This window comes from Crassostrea angulata, chromosome 2 (genome assembly GCF_025612915.1).
Source record: "Crassostrea angulata isolate pt1a10 chromosome 2, ASM2561291v2, whole genome shotgun sequence".
In the NCBI taxonomy this organism is placed as follows: domain Eukaryota; kingdom Metazoa; phylum Mollusca; class Bivalvia; order Ostreida; family Ostreidae; genus Magallana; species Magallana angulata.
Window position 1 is genome coordinate 29,123,174 of NC_069112.1, and position 22,469 is coordinate 29,145,642.

Sequence of the window (22,469 nt, forward strand, 5' to 3'; positions counted from 1 at the left end):
CCACAAAAAACACAAGTTTTAAAAATGTTGAAAAATGTCCTAATTTGTTGTTTGATGATTATGCTTTGCAGTATGTTTCACAACACAAGCATCTAGGAGTATTGTATCTTTAAATTTAAGTTGGTCTAATCACATACAAATCAACGTTAAAAAAGCTTACAAAAAACTTGGTCTACTAAAAACCTTCAATTGACTGTATCTAGAGATATTTTAGCACAAATGTATGTATCATCTATAAGATCACATCTAGAGTATGCTGTTGAAGTTTGGCTAGATGTACTCAATTTGATATGGATAAGCTTGAAAGGGTTCAATTTTACATGAATGCAGCAAGAATAGTTTCAGGTCTTTCAGTCATAGCGTCAAGAAATTATCTTTATTTGGAAACAGGATGTAAAACAATTAATAATGAGACGAGACCGCTTTAAATTATCTACTATGTTTAAAATTCATAACAATCTTGTTCCTTCTTATCTAAAAGACACTTCCAACTGTAATACTAGAAACTCCCCAAATTATATTAGTCCTAGATGTAGATTATAATACCTAGGAAGCTATTTCATTAAATATTTTTAAGAAATCACTACAGAGCGATTATACAAAACGCCCTAAGAACATTTGTATTTCTCTTTTGGTAAAAGATTCTTAAACATTATTCATACGAAATTAAGTCATAATTGTGCTGTCAATTATGATCTTTATCGGTGTAACACAATAGCCAACTCAATGTGTTCATGTGGAATAATATATGTATCCCTCTCTAGCCTTGAACCCGTCCCCTTTTACATGATCAATGAATACTTATCCAGGGTACCGTACGATTTCATCGCGTGGATGGTGGTCTGAAATTGAATATTTATTTTAACATCATGAAAATTTTCTATACTATAATAATTATTATCATTTCCTTTCCCTATTCGTACTGTATTGAAAGGATGCAGTTCGAAATTAATTTCAAATCACCGTACAAATCAACTTTCACATATTCACAATTCAGAGTATAAGTATTGCGCATCAACATAGATGCATGAATCCAGTGTAAACATATACATTTATAGTATTTGTTAGATAAATACATCCAATACTTAGATATAAAGCATATGTACATATACATATCACTCCTCGGAAGATTTACAATACAATTTGAACAAGTAGTGGTTTATGATATATGTGAATATATATATTTTTTTCTTGTTTTGTATTTTATTTGAAATATCATATTAAAGAAAGATACGATTTTATTTATACGTGAAATACGTAAGCGTAATTGGCTTTTAAAAAAAACCCTACACACACTTAATATGACATTTTTTAAATTAGTTGTGGCAAACTTCCGTGAACTGTGGGTATTTTGCATATTCTTGGGGATTAGGTTTCGTGGATGCGTCTGTGTTTGGTTCAAATAAAAAAAAATAACCTTTTCAGATGTTTTTCGACGAAGATGCAAATTTGTGGGATAAGGTTACCCGCAAATACATCAAAAATGTGGATCGCGAATTTAATTGATACAACAGTATTTTATTTATTAAGTTTATTAGAAGCTATTGTAATCAGGCAGAATGTAGTTTTGTCATCTTACATCAAAAATCACTTTTCATTGTTTGTTTTGTAGTAATTTACTGACATGATTCATAGGTCTCTGATTTATTAATTTCACCAAGCTCCTGATATGACGTTTCGTTAGAGGCCTCTTTGGAAACATCATTGTCCCCTTTGTATTTTTCTTCATTAACTTGATCCTTTGTCACCTCTGGACTTGCTCGTCTTAACCTGAATGAATATATTTAAAAATGCATTTGTGATGTAATGTCACGTTACACATCCTGTTGGCGTTACAATTTCAATACAAATTTGACACACATGATATCTACCGTTTCATAAGGATGATTGCAATAAGGACGCAGTTCAGAGCCAGTGAAATACAAAACGCCGCTGCAAAGCCATGAAACTTAAGATTCCAACTCTTCGCCATCTTCTTTTACATGTATGTTGGATACTTGTAGTAGATCGTGAAAATAAAAACGATATGTAAATATGTAAATGATATTTACCCCTTATACGTATATTTTCGCATTGTTTCATATTTTAGCAAAGATATGTGAATCTATTTTGAAGCTATTCGTAAAAAAATTGAATTTATCCTATTAAACTATGAATTTCATATTTGTTTGTACTTCAAAAAGATGTTATATTCAGCACAGTAAACATAATCTGTATTTCATTTAGAAATGAATCAAAATCATGATTTACAAGATAACTCGAAATGATGGGCTTAACACATCACGTGATAAAAATCCCCCGACGTCACAAAATTGAAAAAAAAATCGAAATATGACGTACAGTTTATCATCAAAATTAAACAAATACTGATGATTATTGATGTTTGGTTTAATTAGCGGTTTGATGTATTTCAAGAGTTCTAAACATTTCTCTAATAACAATTTATGCATATTTAAACTTTAATATAACTAACCATCAAAGCAATCATCACCCTGCCAACCATGTCTACAGCCGTTTCTACAAGCACCAGAAACGTGGTTACAGTCACGTGATGTTTTGCAAAAACTGCTACACTCTTGATGGCAGCCGATTCCATAGAATCCGAACTTGCACACTGCAGTAATTAACAGAATGTTAAAATCAATTGCCCGTATAAATTTTGAAATAATTTTATTAGTCTTTTATAGTTTTGTCATTTAAGATGAACTCGTGTATTATGAGTTCTTACTTTGTTGACATCCCTCCCCTTCATACCCTGGCTCACACCCAGTAAGACACGTGCCATTAACATGGGAGCAATATAATAGATCAGAACAATGACCACAGGTCTCGTTACATTTGAAACCATAGTTTCCACTTTTACATTCTAAAATAAACAAAACCAGGATAATTCTTTACATTATGTGTGTTTCCTAAAGAAGTACGTAATTTTACAAAGATATTTGGTGAAGAAATTAATCGGATGTACCTGTCTTACACAACTGTCGAAAGTATCCAGCACTGCAGCCAGTAGAACAGGTCCCATCAACAGGGGAACACTGTGCTGGGTCAAGGCAGTGTCCACATGATTCTGTGCACTTATATCCAAAATATCCAATGCCACACTCTATACACAAAATGAAAGAAAATGGCCTTTTATTAAGTACTTGAAGGTAATTTATTATAACAAGATATAATAACACTGTGCATAAAACGTATTAGTTGGACACATTAGTTTTTATACGATTAAACTAACCATATACTTCGAGTTCACATATTTCAGCAAATGCATATTCAGAGTAACCATCTGGATAAACAACTCCTGGAAGTCTTTCATTGTAGTAAATAACATATTGTCCGTATACTGGGCAGCTAATGTTGAGAACTGCCGGTATTGTGCTTTTAGTAAAATCGTTGTCCTTAAAACACAATGTTCCACCTAGTAGGGACGTTGTATTTGAGACATACACGGAGAATCCTAAAAACCTAGAGGTATAGCCATTAGAAGAATCTGCAAAGATTTAGAGTATCTAAAAAATTATTGGATAAAAATACAACATATAAGAGTATATATTACATATAGTGTATCTCATGAGCCCAGCATATATATAAAACCATGCTTGCAAAAAATGACATACATTTATGTGATCAAGTCTTCAAAGTGGTTTGCATATAAATACAATTCTAAAATGATTATTGTTACATACCCCACTTTCTATTGTCCGTCCTGTAATATATTGTTATGTAATGAACATTGCTGAAGCGTGTTAGGTTTACCCACCAAATGGCAGTAGTTTTATTATTAGCTGAAATAGTACACTGACCACCCAGAGCAGTTAGATTAAACTTCAACCCATCTACAGCATTGCTGGCGTCAAATCTGCCTGCATCTGGTTCATATTGGTGTATTGTGAAAGTATTTTGTTGAAATGCCGGTTTGTGAAGAGCAATGTTACTCCTTATTTGACCTACAAGATCAAAAAACAATATTTACATCAACAAGGTATGATTCCCTTTATTTCTTACGGAAATTGGTTGTAACTGTTAGCATAACATATAGAAACTGACAGGGCAGAAATCTACACGCCCGGTATTCGATTGTTCAAATCTTTCAGCAACCTAAGAAAAATCAAAGACTGCATGAAGTAATCATGACGTCAGACTCAAATTCCCAAAGAAGACGATTTGGTTGTTTCTTTTTTCACACAAACTGATGCACATTAACACCAAGTTAGTTAAATTTGCTCACATTTTACAATGTGTATCTTTATGTATGTGTTTTTTTTTGGTGACCTATTTCTATCCGTTTTCCTCCGTCGTCGTGCGTTGTCCGTCGTGCACTAACAATTTCACATTTTTAACTTCTTCTTAAAACCTACAGGTCCAATTGTAACCATTTTTGATGTGAGGCATCTATGTGGTAAGAGAAATCTAAATTGTGAAATTCATGGCTCTACAACCCCCAGGGCACAACAGGTGGGGCTAAATATGAAAAAAACCAAATTTTTAAAAATCTTCTTCTCTACTCCCACACATGTGAGGAAAAAAATGGTTGCATGATTTCCATGAAGCCTTCTACCAAAATTGTGAAATTTATGGCCCCTGGGTCAGAGGTTCTGGCTCTGGGGTGGGGCCAATATGGTTCACTTTTTTACTGTGAAGAATAGTTTCTTTTTCCTTGGCTACGTATTTGAAAAATTATGTGGAACTGTGTTTGAAGATCGAGACCATGATCACTAGTGTTGTAAATTTAATAAATTTTAGCCATCACTAGTGCTTATTAGGCAATAATTAGGTTCTAATCGTTATAATGTTTGCTGCATTACACTCTCCAAGTAAGCTAGAAAGTAAGCTACAAATTAGTCCTAAACTAATAAAAAAAATACTGATATTTCCTTAATATAATATGCACATTATATTTAATGTTTTAGTCAAGTTTGAATAATCCATAAACTTATATATGAATTAAAGTATATGTATTACCAGCATGAAAATAGTTATTCTATGTTAGCAAAATTTGTATTGACGTAGTCCTATGCTCGGCCCTGATTGGGCTCAGTCCTGAAAAACCTGGTGTTTAATGACAATTAAACTGTTAAACAATACATAAACTTTAGACAAATTATATGTTTAAAAGTTCTGTTGTTATCACCCCTACAAAATGTGGATCTTTTTTGAAAAATTATTTACAATTATAAACTTTGCAATTCCTCTGTTTTTGTCTAAAGAATAATTATCAAATTTTGGACAAATTTCCACTGGATATACAAAATAGAGTGTAGACCTTTGATTAATCCATATCACATCAACATTTTGCGTACATGGTTGTAATTAAGGAATGAATTTAATATTTATTTGCTTGATACGATATAAGATGGTTTGGGGGTCATACATGTTCGAATACTACCCGAATGCGCTGCATGTTTCAATATAAGTCATTCTGAACTATTGTTATATACTCAAACCTAAATCAATGATATTAATTTTACGAAATGTAGGAGATGGATTTGATAAAATTTGATAAAATAAATGGTAAAGAGACTGAACACTTAACACACTATAAGTATAACTCTTAAATGTTAGTTTATTAATGATAAATCAAGTATTCAATAGCTACTGTTTATTAAATTTATATGGTTTGTAAACTAGTAAAACAATTGTTGGGATGTTTGTGTGTGTATGGGGGATGTTATTCACTTGTCAATAAAAACATAGGCATAGGTCTGACCATTGGTGAATTATGCATTGAGGATCAATTTACAAAGTGCACCAATCGCTTACATCTAATTTAGAGACCTTCCTGATGATACGAAGGGGTACATGTAGGGGTCGTAACGTTTATCTTCTAATAAGAAATATACACCAAATCAATACTCAAATGTTATAGTTTATTTTCATAACATTGAACTTAAGTTTGCTTGTTAACATTTACATGTAGGTCCGTTTGTTCTGTCTTACATTGGCGGTGTAAGCTTACCTGAGATCCTAATCGGTACAGTTTTATCCTAAGAAAGTTAATTTAATTACCATAAAATGACTGCCTGTAACATATTACACGGAGAGGTAACACCCGTTGAAGAGTAAATCTAATACATCAAAACCATGAGGTTTCCCTCAAACTGTCTAAAGAGCTATCAAAAAACATCAACAAGATTATATCTAGTTATCTATCTATCTGTCTATCTTTCTATCTCAAAATAATTGATCTGTTTATAATCTTGTCAACAAATAATTGACACAATAAATAAAATGATTTCAAAAAACAATATTTTCACTCACCATTTACATATCGCATTTTTAACACTCCAAACCATAAAATCAGGGAATGAATGCTGAGATAGAAAATGGTAGAAGGTAAAATCATTGTCAGATTTTTGCACTTGTCACAAAATGTAGAATAAATGAGCCAGTAGTCAACCAGGAAGTATATTGACTTAAATATATGACGCAATTGTTTCGTTTTGGGGGTTTTTTGGCTAAGAAAAAACATGAAAAAAAAGATCACTTTTGACACATGCAGATTATTTTTCTAACCAGAATGTTAATGCATTTCATTTAGTAAAATTGTACAGCAACCAAAACTAGTCATATATAAAAATGATGTTTGTCTTTACCTACAACATTTTCTGTTTTTAAAGTTACCCATTACCGATATATTGTCACAATATTGTTGGACTCTCTATATGAGACAGCGATATTTAAAGAGAAAGTTACTAGTTTTTTTTTGTTTCAGTCAGTTTACCTCTGGAATGTTCATGTGAGAGGTGGATTAATCTTGATAAAGGTGTGAAGCCACTGGGTACAATAAGTCGTTTTTGTAGGGATAACCGTGTGCAGGTGTTAATAATTTTTTTTTCACTTTCTTTTGTGTAACATTTTAATTTGCTTTGAGAGTTTAGATGACTCTTCCTTAACTTTATTGCATTTTACCGAACATAAACAAGTTCAAACCATAAATATATCTCCTTTAAAAAATGTCATTGTTGAATCGTTGTAAGCATTTTAGTAATAACAAATTCTGGTTTAATTTATTTCTTAGCCTCACGATTTTGAATTTGATGAGAAAAATATTTGTTCTTTAGAATAAATGGCAATGAAAAAACACATTATGACAAGAATTGGGCTTTTCAAACGGAATATCTTGTGTTGGTAGTTAATAACAATGCACATCAGTATTCACTATGGAAAGGGTGAAGTGTAAAATGTTCACATCGCATCGTCAATTTAGGAGATGAAGTGAGTATTTCTGCTTAGTCACTTTTAATACAGAAAAAATTGGACCTATTATTTTAATATAGTTATATGTTTGAATACTTGCTATTTAAAATAATTGAAAGTTTGTGTAACACAAAACCTATATAATATAAGTAGAATGTTTAGGAATACATTTAAAGAAACAAACATAATGTAGATATACATATAATTTAGATATTTTCTAGTTTTTTTTAAATGTTCAAGCAATTTTAAATCCGTTTCATGTTTTCAATTTCCATAGTCGTATGTGTAGTAAACTTAATATCTATAACTATTTTCTCTCCACAACTTAATCTAAAAGTATCATTTAAACGATTGTTTCATACATTCGATTTTGGTTCGGTTCCTCTGGTTCGTATCGACTGAATTGAATTTCGTAAAAAGAGGTATATACGATGGAATGATAAGTTCTGATTCTGGAACGTTGTATGTTATAGCAAACATGTCTTCTTTCGTTTTTCTTAAAGAAAACAACAACGTGCATACAAGAAAAAAAAGTAAGAATTTACAAATATAACAGTGTATGATTTAAAATAACGCTTTAAACGACGTTCACATATATATCGTTTTACCGAGACAAGCAAAATGAAACATGATCTAATAAGGAAGTAGTGCATCACTCTTTAACAACGTTTTCTTACAGTCAAGTCTTAAAAGTATTAGTAGTATAAGTGGCTGTACAGAGGGGGAAAACAATGGGCGCTATTGTTCTCAATTGAATGGAGCTATTGTCCTGGGCACGTGCGGCTGAAGAGAGGGGGAAAACAATGGGCTATTGTCTGACCACCGGTAGCTGTAAAACAATAGATCATTGTGAAATTGATACCCGTGATCAAGAACAATCAATGTGAAATTGATACCCGTGATCAAGAACGGGGAAACAATGGTCTATTGTTCATTGAATTTTCTAGATGTTAACGTCATTAAATTTTCTATGACGTAGTCTATTCGTATATAATCTTGTTTCAATCAAAATAAAACTCCATTTTAAACTCGTCATTTTACAAGCAACAGTTGTATAATTAAATATCGTTTATTTAAAGTAATCACCGTCAAAGGAGATAAAAGATGCAACTACCTCAACAAGTTAGTGAGCAGGGATCTGAGAATGATGTTACATTAACTTTAAGTCAGGAAACAGACGACCAATCAATTTTAAGTGAGCCGTCGAGGGATCATCACCATTATATTGAGGAAACAACTGGATTTATTTTTGATAGATTTGATCTCGTAGAGGCTGTTGCCAGAACGGCTGGGGGAGAATCTCCAATGAAATTAGTGTGTGATTTTGGATCCGGTTACTGTGGAATCATTAGATTTCGTGGTGGCTCAATTTTCGTGGAATTCGTGGGTACCTCTCATCCACGAATTAACATCCTCCATGAATTAATAGATTAGGGTAATAAAGTAATATTTCCTTGTAGGTTTTATAGAATACACGAAATTACGTCCCCACGAACCTGTAAAATTTAATCAATCCACGAAAATTGTCCCCCACGAAATTTAATGATTCCACAGTATGTACTGTTGAAAGACAAAATTGACTATCTTGTGAGTACCCAAGCTGATTGCGAACGATTGAATGACATTGAGTCGGGAGATCAATGGGTACATTCATGCATTGAAAGTTGTGATTTTTGTCTCGGATGGGATGACGATCTTGAAAACTTTAAATATTGTGAAAAATGCGCCTATTTGGGCCCAGAACGTTAAACAACAACGTTGTTATATTTTTGATTGAATTTACAAATAAATCTGTTCAGTATTTAATTCTTGATTTTATTTTATTTTTTAATTTTTTAAACAATTAGGTTGTTTGGATCAAAGATTAACAAAAAAAAAACAAAAACTCTGTTAAGATTCAAAAAAACACTTTATTTTAAAAAAGGTAATGCTATGTATAATGCACATCATTTTTCATTATTTTCTACAAACTAAATGTTAATATTATAAGTTTATGTCAAAGTAGTCAATCACTTTTTTCTGTAGGTGATAATGTCAGATTTTCACCAATTTTCCCATCCCTCGGGGTTACAGGAGGAACACTTTAACATTCCCATTTGGTTCAAATGGTCATCTTGATCGTAACAGGGAACAAAAGTTTCCAGTTCAGGCATGGCCTTCATAATTTCCTCCCAATGGTTTCGCAAGTTCTCAAACTCCTGAGGTCGGAAACAGAGTCCTCTTTTAGTCGGTACCGATTCATCTAGCTGTGGTGGTTTCCAGTACTGACGGATGTTGACACATGGATTGTTTTTTTGAATAGAAACGAAAATGTTCATTCCGAGATGCCATTTCATTTCTTCGTTTTTCTTTAAGGCTTCCTCAACAGAATCTAGCATGTTGTTTAATGTTTTTACTTGGTGAAGTTTCAAACTAATCCCTCTTTTAGTAGGTATGGTTGTCTTCTCCCCAATTTCCCATTGTCGTAAATCCAATCTAGGTTCGTTTCGCCACACAGTTACTTTGGCATATCGCGCATTTTCCAGTGCGATGCATAAACGGTCGTTCGACATGATCTGGGTAACAGTCAATGCGATAATGAAGTTTGCTGTCTTTGACACCCTCTCTTATATCGGAAAGATTATGTCATGCAAAATTCCATGACGTAAAACTATGAACCATGAAGTTACTTTCAATAAAAACAACTGTTTTTTCGATAGACAATGGTAAAAAACTTAAAATGACGTCAATAATTTAGATGTCTTTTGTTATATGAACAATAAGCACTGTGTCTATAGCGTGGTATCTTATATGGCAAAGGTTATGTCATGAAAATTCCATGACGTTCAACTATTAACCATGAAGTGTCTTTTCCTAAAACCTACTGTTTTTCGTTTAACAATGATAAAAACTTGAAATGACGTCAATGTATACTCATGTCTTTTGTTTTATGAACAATAATAAGCATACAATACCATTGCAAACGATGACATGACATCAAAAGGTCATGACGTAAAAGTGTAATATTTTTCTTTGTTCTCATTCAACAACAGTTCATTAAGTATTAAATCTATTTATAAAAAAATTCTTTAAAGTCTAAATATATATGACGTCATGAAATCAAGAGTATAAATGGGCGCCGCTCACATCTAACATCACCATTTTTCCCCTGTGATCAAAGCTTGAGGTAACACGATGACTTCGTCTGTTGACAGCATGAGAAATGTCGTAGAGACGGATTCTTGTCCACGTATTCACCGTCCAGTCTTAGCTTCCCCTGCTAAGTTTGTCCTGCGTCATCCAGACGTTCTGTCAAATAAAAAGGACTCAGAAGCATTTACGACGAGACAAACGACTATCAAGAATATCCCACCACCACCTACCACTACTACTCAACCCCATTTTTGGCAGTATCCGGAGTACCATACATTTGCCTCTCGGATTGCATCGTTTCAGGAATGGCCAAAATACTTGAAGGGACCCAGCAGAAAAGACTTGGCTCGAGCTGGATTTATCTATACCCGGACTGGAGATTGCGTAACCTGTTTTTGTTGCGGAATGTCATTGAAAAATTGGGAACCCGTAGACGATGCCTACCAAGAACATATTCGCTGGTCCAGATATTGTCAGTATGCTCAAATGGTGACTGACGGAAAATTGTGAACCACAGAAAAAGAAACAATTTCTTTTAAATGAAAATCAGAGGATTTTTGTGTGTGTGTGGTTTTTTTTTTTTTTTTAAATATTTCTACATGTTTCCTTCAAATGTTTGTTTGTCAAGAATCCGAAAAAAATGATCAAGGACACTAATGTGCTCCGAGCCGTGTTGGTAACGATCGACCTTAGTAGTGAGATGAACAGCAAAAAAAAATTAACAAATTCATAATAATAAAATTTGTTACAATTGAATGTATTTTAAAATATCAGTCAATTAAAGTTTTCAAAAATTTTCTTTTTCTTTTTCTTTTTATTTGTCTGTGACCAAACCTATAAAAGTGTATGTGATTATGGTAAAACAATTATTTAGATACTCAATGCCTCAGAGTCAAGACATGGAAGAGTACTTGAAAAAAATTTGGTATGATCCTCGACACCCTGGATCTTTTGCGGGACCCTCAAAGTTATATCAGGTGGTAAAACAAGAGGGCAAGTTTAAAGTGGGTATGAGTAAAATCAAAAAGTTTTTACAAAATCAAGATGCTTATTCGTTGCAAAAGAAAGTTCACAGAAAAGGATTTAAAAGAAGAAGAGTCGTGGTGCAAGGAATAGACTACCAGTGGGAAGCAGACCTGGCAGATGTTCAGAATTTGTCCGAGCACAACAATGACATCAAGTTCCTTCTCGTGATTGTTGATGTATTTTCTCGCTTTCTGTGGGTTCGCCCTTTAAAAGACCGAAAAGCCAAATCAGTGATCGACGCCTTCAAAGACGTGTTAACGGGGCCGAGACGTCCCCGAGCCATCAGAACCGACAAGGGGTCAGAGTTTTACAACCGATTTTTACAACAGTATCTCAAAGACCAAGAAATTAAGATATTTTATGCCTTGAACGAGACGAAAGCCAACTATGCAGAGAGATACATACAGACGCTGAAAAAACGAATTTATCGATATTTTACTCATCTTCAAAAACACAGATATATTGCCATCCTACAAGACGTCGTTCAATCGATCAACAAAACTGCTAACCGAGCGCTGAATGGTCGCACACCTGCCTCCGTGACCAAAGAAAATGAAGACGAGGTGAGGTTTGATGCCTATTTAGCTCGTAAGAAAAAAGACACTAAACCTCCTCGAGTAAAGTCTAAGACTAAAAAGCGTTTACCATACACTTTTAAAGTTGGGGACCAAGTGCGAATCACGCACCTGCGACGAACCTTTCAGCGTGATTACGACCAAACGTATACTGAGGAAATTTTTGTGATTCGAGACCGCTTCGTTTCACAGGGTATTCCCATTTATAAATTGAAGGATTTGACAGACGATCCTATTCAAGGAACATTTTATGCCAGCGAATTACAGAAAGTGTTCAAAGACGAAAAGACAATTTGGAGAATTGACAAGATTTTACGCAAGCGCAAAGTTCGCGGCAAAGAAGAAGTATTGGTAAGATGGCTTGGGTGGCCTAAAAAATTTGATAGCTGGATTCCCCGAAAGGACATAAAAGAGACGTGATCTGCTCTAGCCCCGTCATTTTTCTTCGAAATGTCAATGCGAATGGTTCCCAAGTCGACGGACAGCAGTGCTGTTCATCCTGATAATAATCCGCAAAACTTTCGTGTTCGATTACCCCGATCACTCCCTTTGACAGGTGACTGGACAGTAGAACTGACCGAATTTAGAAACACAAAACTCGCAAAGACGACAGATCGGGAAATTTTTGTCTATTGTTCCGTGTGTGACGTCAGCATTGTGGGAGGAAGTTCAAAACCGCTTCTGTGACGCATCGTTTTAAAGAACACTGACAATATCATCTTTGAGCACCCCTATAGAATTCCTTTGCGTACCAAAGATCTCAGAGATATCCACGTATATATAAAGGACTCGCAAGACGCAGACGTTTCATTCTTGACTGGAGACTCGACGGTAACACTAGTATTTCGACGCCTCTGAGGGTCATGTCTGGACCGACTTATGTGTCTCATCCTGCGTTATGGGAGCAGTTTCGTCACACACACAGAGGTGAGAACTTTATTCCTACAATACAGAGAAAACGACAGAAAGGTGGTGGTATCCTAAACCGCCGTAGAGCCTACATGATTCCCGTGAAACGCATCGCTGCTCCCCAAACCGAAATCCGACAAGTAACACCAGTTGCCGCCGAACGAGAAAGAGCCCAATCGGATTTAAAAGAAACCATCCGTAACGACGAACCTCACATGCCTCTTTAAAAATCTATAAAAAAGATCTCTAAAAAAAAAGTGTCAGTCGTTCTTCGACCGTCAAAGAGAAAAGACCTGCTCAGAAGAAGAAAAGAAATTCCGCAAAGAAAAAAAACTCTAAAAGGGTACAAAAAGGAAAAGGTCAACCGAACACACATCCTGACGGAATTCCCATATTTTCCTAGGACTTTCGGATTTTGATCTTTATTTCTTGGCAACTATGGCTTTTTTGAGTGAAATCAACACAACCACCGCAGAACCATGCGAACTGTCTCTCTTCAGCGATCCTCCCAATCAAGTGGCTCTTCAAAAAATTTATTTTTCGGAAACTCGCCCCGTTTCGTCATTCGACGCAGCAGACGCACCCCTTGAATTTGCCATTCCAGGAAGTGGAAATGAGTACTTGGATTTGAGAAGAAGTCGTCTCTATTTGAAAGCCAAAATTACAAAATCGGACGGAACGGCTCTGGCTAATTTAGAAAAGACGGGGGTCGTCAACCTACCCCTACAGTCCTTGTTTTCTCAGATCGACGTATACATGAACGGAAAATGTGTCACTCAAAACGCCAACAATTACCCGTGGAAGGCTTATTTAAAAGTCCTCTTGTCCAATGGCCCGGCGGCCAGCTCCTCTCATCTGCAGACGCAGTTGTATTATCCCGACCAGGACAGTTTAGACGACGCTAACGCTGCCGGGGGAAAAAATACCGGTCTTCGTTCCCGGTATGTTTTTACACAACAGTCCCGCACTTTTGATTTAGAAGGACCTCTTTATTTGGACTGTTTTTACTTGGACAAGTATCTGATCAACGGAGTGGACTTACAGTTGAGACTGTTTCGTTCTCGGAACGAATTTGTCTTGATGAGTGCCGAGACCAGTCCCAGTTACAAGGTCACTATTTTAGACGCCGTATTCAAAGCCTGTAAAATCAAAGTAGACAGTGCCATTTTACTAAACCATGCCGAAACTATCACTAAAACGCCGGCGCGTTACAATTACGTGAAATCAGATGTCAAAATGACAACCATTCCAGACCAGACAAGCGAATTCTACTGGGACGATGTTTGGAATGGAAAACGCCCGTCCAAGATGTACATTGCCTTCGTAAAACAGGCAGGTGTCAACGGCAGTTACACGAGCAACCCCTTTAACTTTCAACACTTTAAACTCTCCGAAATCGTAGTAACTGTCAATGGCGAGCCCATTCCTGTGCGACCTTTGAAACTAGACTATGGAGACAACAAAAACTATGTGAGCGCCCTCTGTAACCTGTATCAGGCCAGCGAGAAATGGTATAAAGATGAGGGAATAATCATTGACCGAGATTCGTTTTCTAAAGGCTATGCCATCTATGCTTTTGACCTCGTCCCCAACGATCTGGGAGAAGGGTATATAAACCTTGTTCATCAGGGAAATGTAGGAGTCTACGCTCGATTCGCCGAAGCTACGACAGAAACCATCTGCGCCCTGGCTTACTGCGAGTGTCCCGGACTCTTGATGATTGACCAAACCAGAGAAGTGAGAAATATTTGAAAAAAAACCCATAGATTCCACTCAGCTTATAAACATTGTCGAATCTCTGAAAAATTTAAAACCTTATTTTCGAGGAATTTATGCCTGCAACACTCTACCCGATCGTGTGCGTCGATTTCCGTCGGCCTACGTGTGTAACACGGACCCCATTGAGAAAAAAGGTACTCATTGGGTTGCCTATTGGTTTGACAGTGTCAATCAGTGTGAATTTTTCGATAGTTTTGGACGAACACCAGAGGACTACGATGAGCGTCTCAGAGACTTTGTTGATCGCAATTCGCCACTGTGTCTGTACAATAACATCCAAGTGCAGCCGGATTTTTCTTCCACTTGTGGACTTCACGTGTTGTATTATTTGAATGCGCGTGCAAGAGGAATCTCAATGTCAGACATTGTCAACAAGACCTCCGAAATGCGGGTACGGGACATTCTCCCAAACAGAGACTAAGTCTGACAAAGACTTCCGGAGATTAAATGAATCCGGAGACTTGAGGCTACCGGAAACCAAAAGTTTCCGGAGACCAAAAGTTTCCGGAGTCTCCGGGTCTCCTGCGGCGGCGGCGGCGGCGGTGACGGCTTTTCATTTAATTGTTTTTTTTATATATAGAAAGGTTAAATACTTGTGAATATAATTTTCTATATAATTTTATATACTTATATACTATATAGCTTAAACTGTGTATGTTAAATGATATTGATAATAAAAACATGTATTGCATATGTATTTGAATAAAGAGGTGAAGGTGGCAAAATATTTGTTGTTGGTATTTTTTTTTTTTGGTCAGAGTTTACAGGTCCATTGATACCGTGAAAAGAAATTAGTCTTTATAGGTTTAATGTCCGTTATTTCCGTATAATATTTATTAAATAAAAATTCTCTCTTTTTTGTACAAAGTTGATCCACCCCCTTCCCCTAAGCTATGCTATAATTATTATTTATATTTTATATATTCATTACAATAGAAATATCATTTTAAAACAACTTTCAACGCTATTGATCAGAGGGTTCATGAACCTTAAATAAGAGGTTTTGTTCTCAAATAAATCAGTCGAGTGAGAGCATTTGAACAAGCGACATGCAATTCAAGGTCCCCACATCCTTTGCCATAGTTGGTGGCACCATGTCCGGTAAAACCCATTTTGTATGGAATTTGTTAAAACATGGTCGAGAACTTTTCGATGTACCTCCGAAAAAGATTGTTTACTGCTACTTAGAGGATCAACCCATAGTGGATGGCATGCAGTCTAGCCTACCAGACTTCTCTACGTATCGAGGTCTACCGAGTCGAGAGGAACTCAGAGAATGGAGTATGAATTCCCCTCACACGGTGGTCGTCCTCGATGACATGATACATTTGGTGACCAAGAGTGCCGATGCCTTACATCTGTTTCAGACCATGGTGTCTCATGCAAACGTAACGGCATTTCTCTTGTCACAAAACCTGTATCCCCCAGGAGTCTACGCTAAGAGTATTTTGCTCAATTGTCAACACGTGGTCTTGTTCAAGAATGTGAGAGATAATCGACAGATCATTACGTTTGGAAGTCAAGTGTTTACGGGGCGGTCCAAGTTTTGGATGGATGCTTATGCCAAAGCTGTGCGACGTCCGTATGGCTACATTTTGATCGATTTGACCAATCATTGTCAGGAAGACCGCCGCCTGCGAACAAATGTGTTACCGGAAGAGGGGGATACGATTGTCTATCAACCCCTATAAATACCCTGCATTCCTTTTGCTCTTTGTCATTTCGTCATGTCACAAAGGACTAAACACCACGAACTTTTTTTGAGATTTCTTTACGAAGCGAATGTGCAACAAAAAAAAGAGCTCGTGAAGATGGCATCAGAGGACCAATTAAAAGCTTTTCGTGAAATTGCCATGAATCTGTACCTGGGGCGACCGACCGTGACACCCTACTACCGATCAAAACTAAAAACGCATAAGACACTTCTTCAGTCTCTCGCCGACCGCAGTGTTGACAACAAGGACGTGAAATCATTACTTCCAGAGGCCATATCCCTGATTCTCAAACCACACTGGAAAGACAATGGCAGAAGAATACGTTCTGGTGAAAAAAACCATACACGATCAAATGAAACTCCGACAGAATGAACGAAAAGATATGCAAGACCAAGGAACGAATACCGAAACCTCTGACGAACTGCAAACATCTGTCGAATCTGTACCTCCCCCAAAACCCGAAGAGCCTCACACTGGATCAGGACTGATTTACGACAAACCCTTGAAAAGGAAGTCACCGCCAGGCATGCGCACTTCTCCACCCAAGAAGAAAAAGACATGGATCAAGTTTTGAATAGTTTATTGTATATTTTCTATAAAAAAAAAAAGACACAAAACCCCGAAAACCTGTTACAAATAACTTTTACATGTATTTATGTATTTTATTGTATAATAAACATAAACAAAATAAGTATAGGAGTGTTTTTTTTTTAATATTAGTAACCATATGGTAGAGTTGAAAGGTTTGTCTGAACGACACGTTTGCTGTAGACTGCTGAGTACTGTTCAACTTCTTCCTGAGAGTAAATTTCTGACTGTATTTTCTCGCGACAAATTTTACTTGGATTCTTGGTCTGATAATCTCCTACACCAGGTTCATTTCGATTAAACATGGCGTCTTTCATGTTCTCCAAGTTTAGGATCTGTGAGTTGTCGAAATTCAAGGAAAACCCCTTGACTTTACACACCCGTTTACCTTTGTGTGTCTGGTAAGCGTAATTTTTAGGACCATTACAGACAAATTCTGTAATCCAATCATCCTCATCGAGCTCGTTTGTAAGCTCTCCGAGATAATCACCGACGGGAGGGTTCCACTGCCCCTCGATCGAGGTAAAAATCACGGAATCAGTGTCCCAGTAGAGCACACGTGTCTGTAAACGATCCAGTAAATCGTAGAGCTGTAACCGCGCCCAGCAGGTGGTAAAGGAAGCTAAAAATACATTAGTATGACCAGGTAAGCATAATTCCTCGGAGATGCGTTTTGTAGAAAGCATTAGATTTTCGTCGTTGACAATTTGAAAATCGACAACCTCCACGGTTGGATTTGTTAGTTGACCAAAAAGTTCACTGGCCTGGCTATCGTGTAAGAACTTGGTTTTGGTTTGATTTTGACGTTGACCGAATTTACCCCAGAAGCTGTTCAAAAGGAGTTTAGCCAGACTTTTGAGACCTGCATTGTGTTCCACTTTAGACGAATCTAGTTTGATACCTTCTCTTTGCTCGTACTTTTCCACATACCTCCTGAGATCCTCGTCAGACTTGACCCACGAAGGTCGTCCACTAGCCTCCTGTTTAATTTTGAGAAACAGGTTGATGTAGGAGGCAAAGAGACCCCCAGTTTGCGTCTTCGGATCATACTGTGAGGTCTCTTTCCAGTGGTAGACTTCATAGATTTTTAAAACTCTATACCCTTTTTCGATGGCTTTGATAAGTTCAGGAGTGCAGAACGTTCCAGTCAAGGCTCTCTGGTCGTCGGAGCAGGTACAGGGAGATTGGTGTTGATTTTCCACGCACGTTCGACAAAGAGGAAATGTTAATTTACCTCCAGTACGATATCCTAAGACAGGATGAAAGAGACCTCGTGGAGGTAAGATTTTGACTTTAGCTAATCCAAAATAAGATGAGAGATCAGAAAAATCTCGAGTAATGATCTCAGGGTGACCAACCGGATATTGACAGGTCTTATTCACAAAAGGATACAAGGACGTGAAATCCACATAATGAATCATCATTCCCTTTGTGGCTTTCTTATATAACGTGCATCCGTTTGTGCGTCCACCCATTAGTCTGTCGCGGGGATCTAGTCTGTCAACCAGATCGAGTTGATCGACAAACGCCTTAGCTTCGGGATTTGTTTTTAACAAAGCATCAAAATCATGTTCCCAACAGACGACAACTTTGAGTCCGAGTTCTCGGAGCCGATTCTCTTTTCTTTTCGTAAGTGCCAACAATTCCAGCGCCGTTTGCTTTGAACCAGGTACGAGAACGATTTCCTGATTCTTGTAGCAAACGGGACAACCGTGATAGCGACATCCGTGGAACTCGTATGCAACACCACCGCGATTATCGACACTAGGCATTACGTAGCCATCTACCGAATACCGCGTTCCAGGTATGCGATACTCTCCATTTGAAGTGAGGGCGTGTTTAATGTCCAGTTTCCTCCCCTCTTTTCGTTCGCAATGTCGTAGCCACTCCAGCCAAGCAATGGATTTCTTGCTGAAGTTGACTTTTGAGTGATATCCCTTTGGAGGAGGTCGAGCAATGGGGGAGGACACAAATTCCTCCTTTAAGATTTCAAGTCCGAGGTCCTTGCTAGGAATCCATCGATCCTGATACCAAACTGTTGCCTTACCATTGAGACGTCGCTCGAGTAACCATCGTTCTTGATTGTTTTCCTGAACAAGTATGTTCCAATCTTCCGGTAAGAATTTGGTCTTGAAGACATTCATGCAGAGTGATGCTATGGTACAAGACTCGAAAGCATCTACACCATGACCGCCATCTATTGAGGTTGCTTCCCACAGAAGGTTCTTAAATTTCAGACAGGCTCGTCGGAGGATGTCTACATCACTACGGCAGTATTCGAGCATTTCTTTTTGAAAGTCAAACACAGCATTGTCGGCAATTTTGCTCTCGTACCATTTGTAAAACTCAAGTCTACCCTCTACTGACATCGCATGAGGTCCGTATGTTTCGGCGGGAGGATAGGTTCCAACGTAGTTCAAATTATTTGCGCTCGTGAAGAAATGAGGAAAATATCCCTTTTTTAAAGAGTCCAACTGGAAGGCCTTGGGGAGTTTGGCTAAAGCCATGGGGAGGACATTGTAAGAGTCCAGGACTCTAATGTTTAATGCGTCGACATTAAACATCTGAATCTTGCTACCTCGATAAATAATGAACGAGGGTCGCAGAGTTTGTGACAATAAGTACTGTAACAGGAATGATCCGTCATATGAGAGATTATGGAAAAAGATAGTAAATCCTTTGTGACTCTCACTAAACATCCAGACTCCCATGTCATATAGTGTCTTGAAAACGCACTCTCAATTACCACATCTACCGGGGCATGGAGGGGATACATATTTCTTGCTTTTCTTGTCAACCTTGGAGTAAGATCCACACCGATCGCCGCAATATGAACAGGTACTATTTGGGTTTAAATCCTCTTTTTCACATTTATAACACGCGGTCTGGCACACAGCAAGAACAAACGAGTGTTTAGCTCGACCACAGTGTGACTTTTGACAGTGTTGACAAAGTCGACAGTCGCTACAGGTTTGATCTTGACATCGTGAGCAGTCAACAACCAGTTGAGGTGCATACCCAAATTCACACTGAATAATTTCGTCTCTTTGCGATGCTTCAATGTCGGCAAAAATGTATCGACGTTGATCTGCAGACATGGAAGAGTAAGCTCTTGCATAACACAAGTGGTCTGGTTCCACGTACTGACTACAGGACTGACAAGTGAAATAACCACACCGGTGGTCTTCCCGTTTTCTCTCCGAAGAACGAAATGTTTGGAGACACTCGGGGCACTTATAAGTTACCTCGCAGGGAACATCTCCGCTCTTAGTAGGTAGTTTGTGTCTCAGAAAACAAGTCATAGATCGACAAGTACGATGGCAGTCCGAACAGATTTGAGTATCTTCCTTTCCACAGTCATCAGAGAGACAAACATTGCAATGATTTCTGCAGCTGTGCTGGTAAGAGTGTTCATACGCTTTGAGGCAGTGAAGACAAAATCGAGAACGGGCAAAAAATCCTGTTATTTTTGTAATGGCATGAAAATGACCACTATCTTCTATGTCTTCGTGATATAAAAAGATTTTTTTCCTCTCCTCGTCTAGGTTTCGACTGATGTAAGAAAACGCATCCCCCATGCGTGCACTAACGACGTATATGTTGACATTTAGAAAATCTTCTAATAGAAGAATATAAGCATACGTCAGGGCCTGATTTGTGACAATACCCAAAGTCTCGCAAACTCGACGTGTTAGCAAATCCTTTTTGTTTTGACGCAATTCGATGCAATACCATGTAGGGCAGGTGGCAAAATGGATAAGGATTTCCCCGGTATCGTAGGTCGGGTAAAGAGCTTTGAGTCTCTGAAACTCGGTCAAATGAACCCTGCAAGTACTGGCCAAGGCGACGAGAGTAGCTCGAATGAGACACATATTGTCCAGATTTCGTATTTCTACGACTGATAACTTTTTTTTAATTTTCCGTGTTAGATTGGACATTTTCATTCCTCGACCCCCCCTTGGGTACTTGATTGCTCCTACATCAATTCGACAAGAAGAATCAAAAAGCACGTCTTCATTACTATTGAGAACATTTTCGAGACAGTTTAACATGGCCTCGGCATTCATGTCCTCCATTGGACGAAAGGGAATGTATACGGGTAGATCTAATCCGTCATTATGTATAACCCCTCTCATGATGTCTCCGGGTCGGAGATCTTTCTTCATGTCCAGTATCATCTTGTCAAACGCTTCCTTAAGAAGGTTGTTAACCTCCTTCATTTTTTTTTTTGTTGACGAAAAAGGCGGTCGTTAAATGTCAACTCGTATGTGACCTCTTTAACACCCATCGTTTTTAGAATTTTTTCTTTGACGAGTTGTATATTGTAATCTGTTTGTCCCCCACCAATTTGTACAGTTTCGTCAAGAGGATTTAGTAGTAATTCCCTAACAAGCGAGTCCTCCTCGTGAAAAGATCCCTCCAGCAACTCGAAATCTAAAAGATCATACAGTTGACCTGTGTCCGCGAGAAGGGATTGATCGGCGTGAAAAGAGGATTCGGTTATATCCTCAAAGGCTTCTTTTTGAGAGGTTGGTAAAGGTTGGTTGTCACCATAAAGATCATCTGCTACAGGCAAAGACAAAGCGGTCCATTCCATGTCTTCAATGTCTCGAAAGAGGTCCTGTTCTTGTACTTTTGACCTTAAAAAGTTACAAAAAAAAAATAAATAAATAATTAAAATGAACTTGAAAAAATTCGCATTTAGTTTAATGCCAGGTAATATATTAATCTTTTTTTTTTAACAAGAAATACTATTCAAACAATTAACAGATAGAACTTGAGAGTTGTTTAAAGACAATAAATCAGTATCAAGTTGTATACTTGTAGAAAGTAGAATTATTGTTTGTTTGATTTTGATTTAAAATGTCACATCATACGTTTATAATAAGAAAAGGAACATCTATTCAATCATAATCAAATTCAGTGTCCAAACATTCTCACATTTTCATAATTTACATTTAATCATAACATTGCATACCATGTATACTCATTTCCCTACAAATGCCATCGTGCATTACCCTATGTCTTAATAATGAAACATTTACATATAAATAAAACATTTAAAATCACAATTAATTTCATATGAATTTTCTTTATTTTATCCCTAACGAGTCACCATACCATTCTTTCTAAAAGATTTATTTCATTTGAAGCGGACATGTTACAATTTTTAAAAAAGGATCAAATATTGTATTTTTAATTGAAACGGGTCACCATACATTGACAATGCTCTATTTCTTTGAATTTAAACACAAACAGCGCACCTTACGTTTCAAATTGTCGACAGGAACGGAACAAATAGGGGTATATGATAGATCTTTTCATTCCAATCATCATTTCTCAACAGTAATATAGATCGTAATTCATTGATAACGAGGGAGGCATTTGGTTTTTTGGTTGTTGTTGTTGTTGTTGTTGGGATTTTTTTTTTCACCGACGATGGATTTATAAAATGCAAATTCTATCAAAATTTATATGAATATGTTTTCTTTGTTTTACGAGTTCTAAAAGAATAATCGCATAACCCTTACAGACACTCAAAAATTTA

The 22,469-nt window shown here is 37.0% G+C and overlaps 4 protein-coding genes and 1 pseudogene across 4 annotated transcripts; 2 read left to right on the forward strand and 3 right to left on the reverse strand.

The window, feature by feature from the left end:
* Positions 1–1,000: 1,000 nt before the first annotated feature.
* On the reverse strand, positions 1,001–6,386 carry LOC128171160 (uncharacterized). Its single transcript, XM_052836894.1, has 8 exons — positions 6,259–6,386; positions 3,804–3,947; positions 3,236–3,490; positions 2,969–3,106; positions 2,729–2,866; positions 2,474–2,614; positions 1,872–1,932; positions 1,001–1,770 (listed from the first exon to the last, which is right to left on the reverse strand). Exons 1-8 carry the CDS (start codon positions 6,341–6,343, stop codon positions 1,617–1,619), a joined length of 1,116 nt encoding a protein of 371 aa, XP_052692854.1. The 5' UTR covers positions 6,344–6,386; the 3' UTR covers positions 1,001–1,616.
* A 3,985-nt stretch (positions 6,387–10,371) lies between these two features.
* On the forward strand, positions 10,372–10,839 carry LOC128174148 (death-associated inhibitor of apoptosis 1-like). Its single transcript, XM_052839772.1, has one exon. The coding sequence runs from the start codon at positions 10,372–10,374 to the stop codon at positions 10,837–10,839; it is 468 nt and encodes a 155-aa protein (XP_052695732.1).
* A 2,438-nt stretch (positions 10,840–13,277) lies between these two features.
* LOC128174149 (uncharacterized protein F54H12.2-like) lies at positions 13,278–15,039 on the forward strand. Its single transcript, XM_052839773.1, has 2 exons — positions 13,278–14,446; positions 14,784–15,039. Exons 1-2 carry the CDS (start codon positions 13,278–13,280, stop codon positions 15,037–15,039), a joined length of 1,425 nt encoding a protein of 474 aa, XP_052695733.1.
* Positions 15,040–17,049: 2,010 nt separating this feature from the next.
* LOC128174150 (uncharacterized) lies at positions 17,050–19,632 on the reverse strand. Its single transcript, XM_052839774.1, has one exon. It carries the CDS (start codon positions 19,630–19,632, stop codon positions 17,050–17,052), a length of 2,583 nt encoding a protein of 860 aa, XP_052695734.1.
* A 140-nt stretch (positions 19,633–19,772) lies between these two features.
* Positions 19,773–21,518, reverse strand: LOC128174151 (uncharacterized; annotated as a pseudogene).
* Positions 21,519–22,469: the final 951 nt, after the last annotated feature.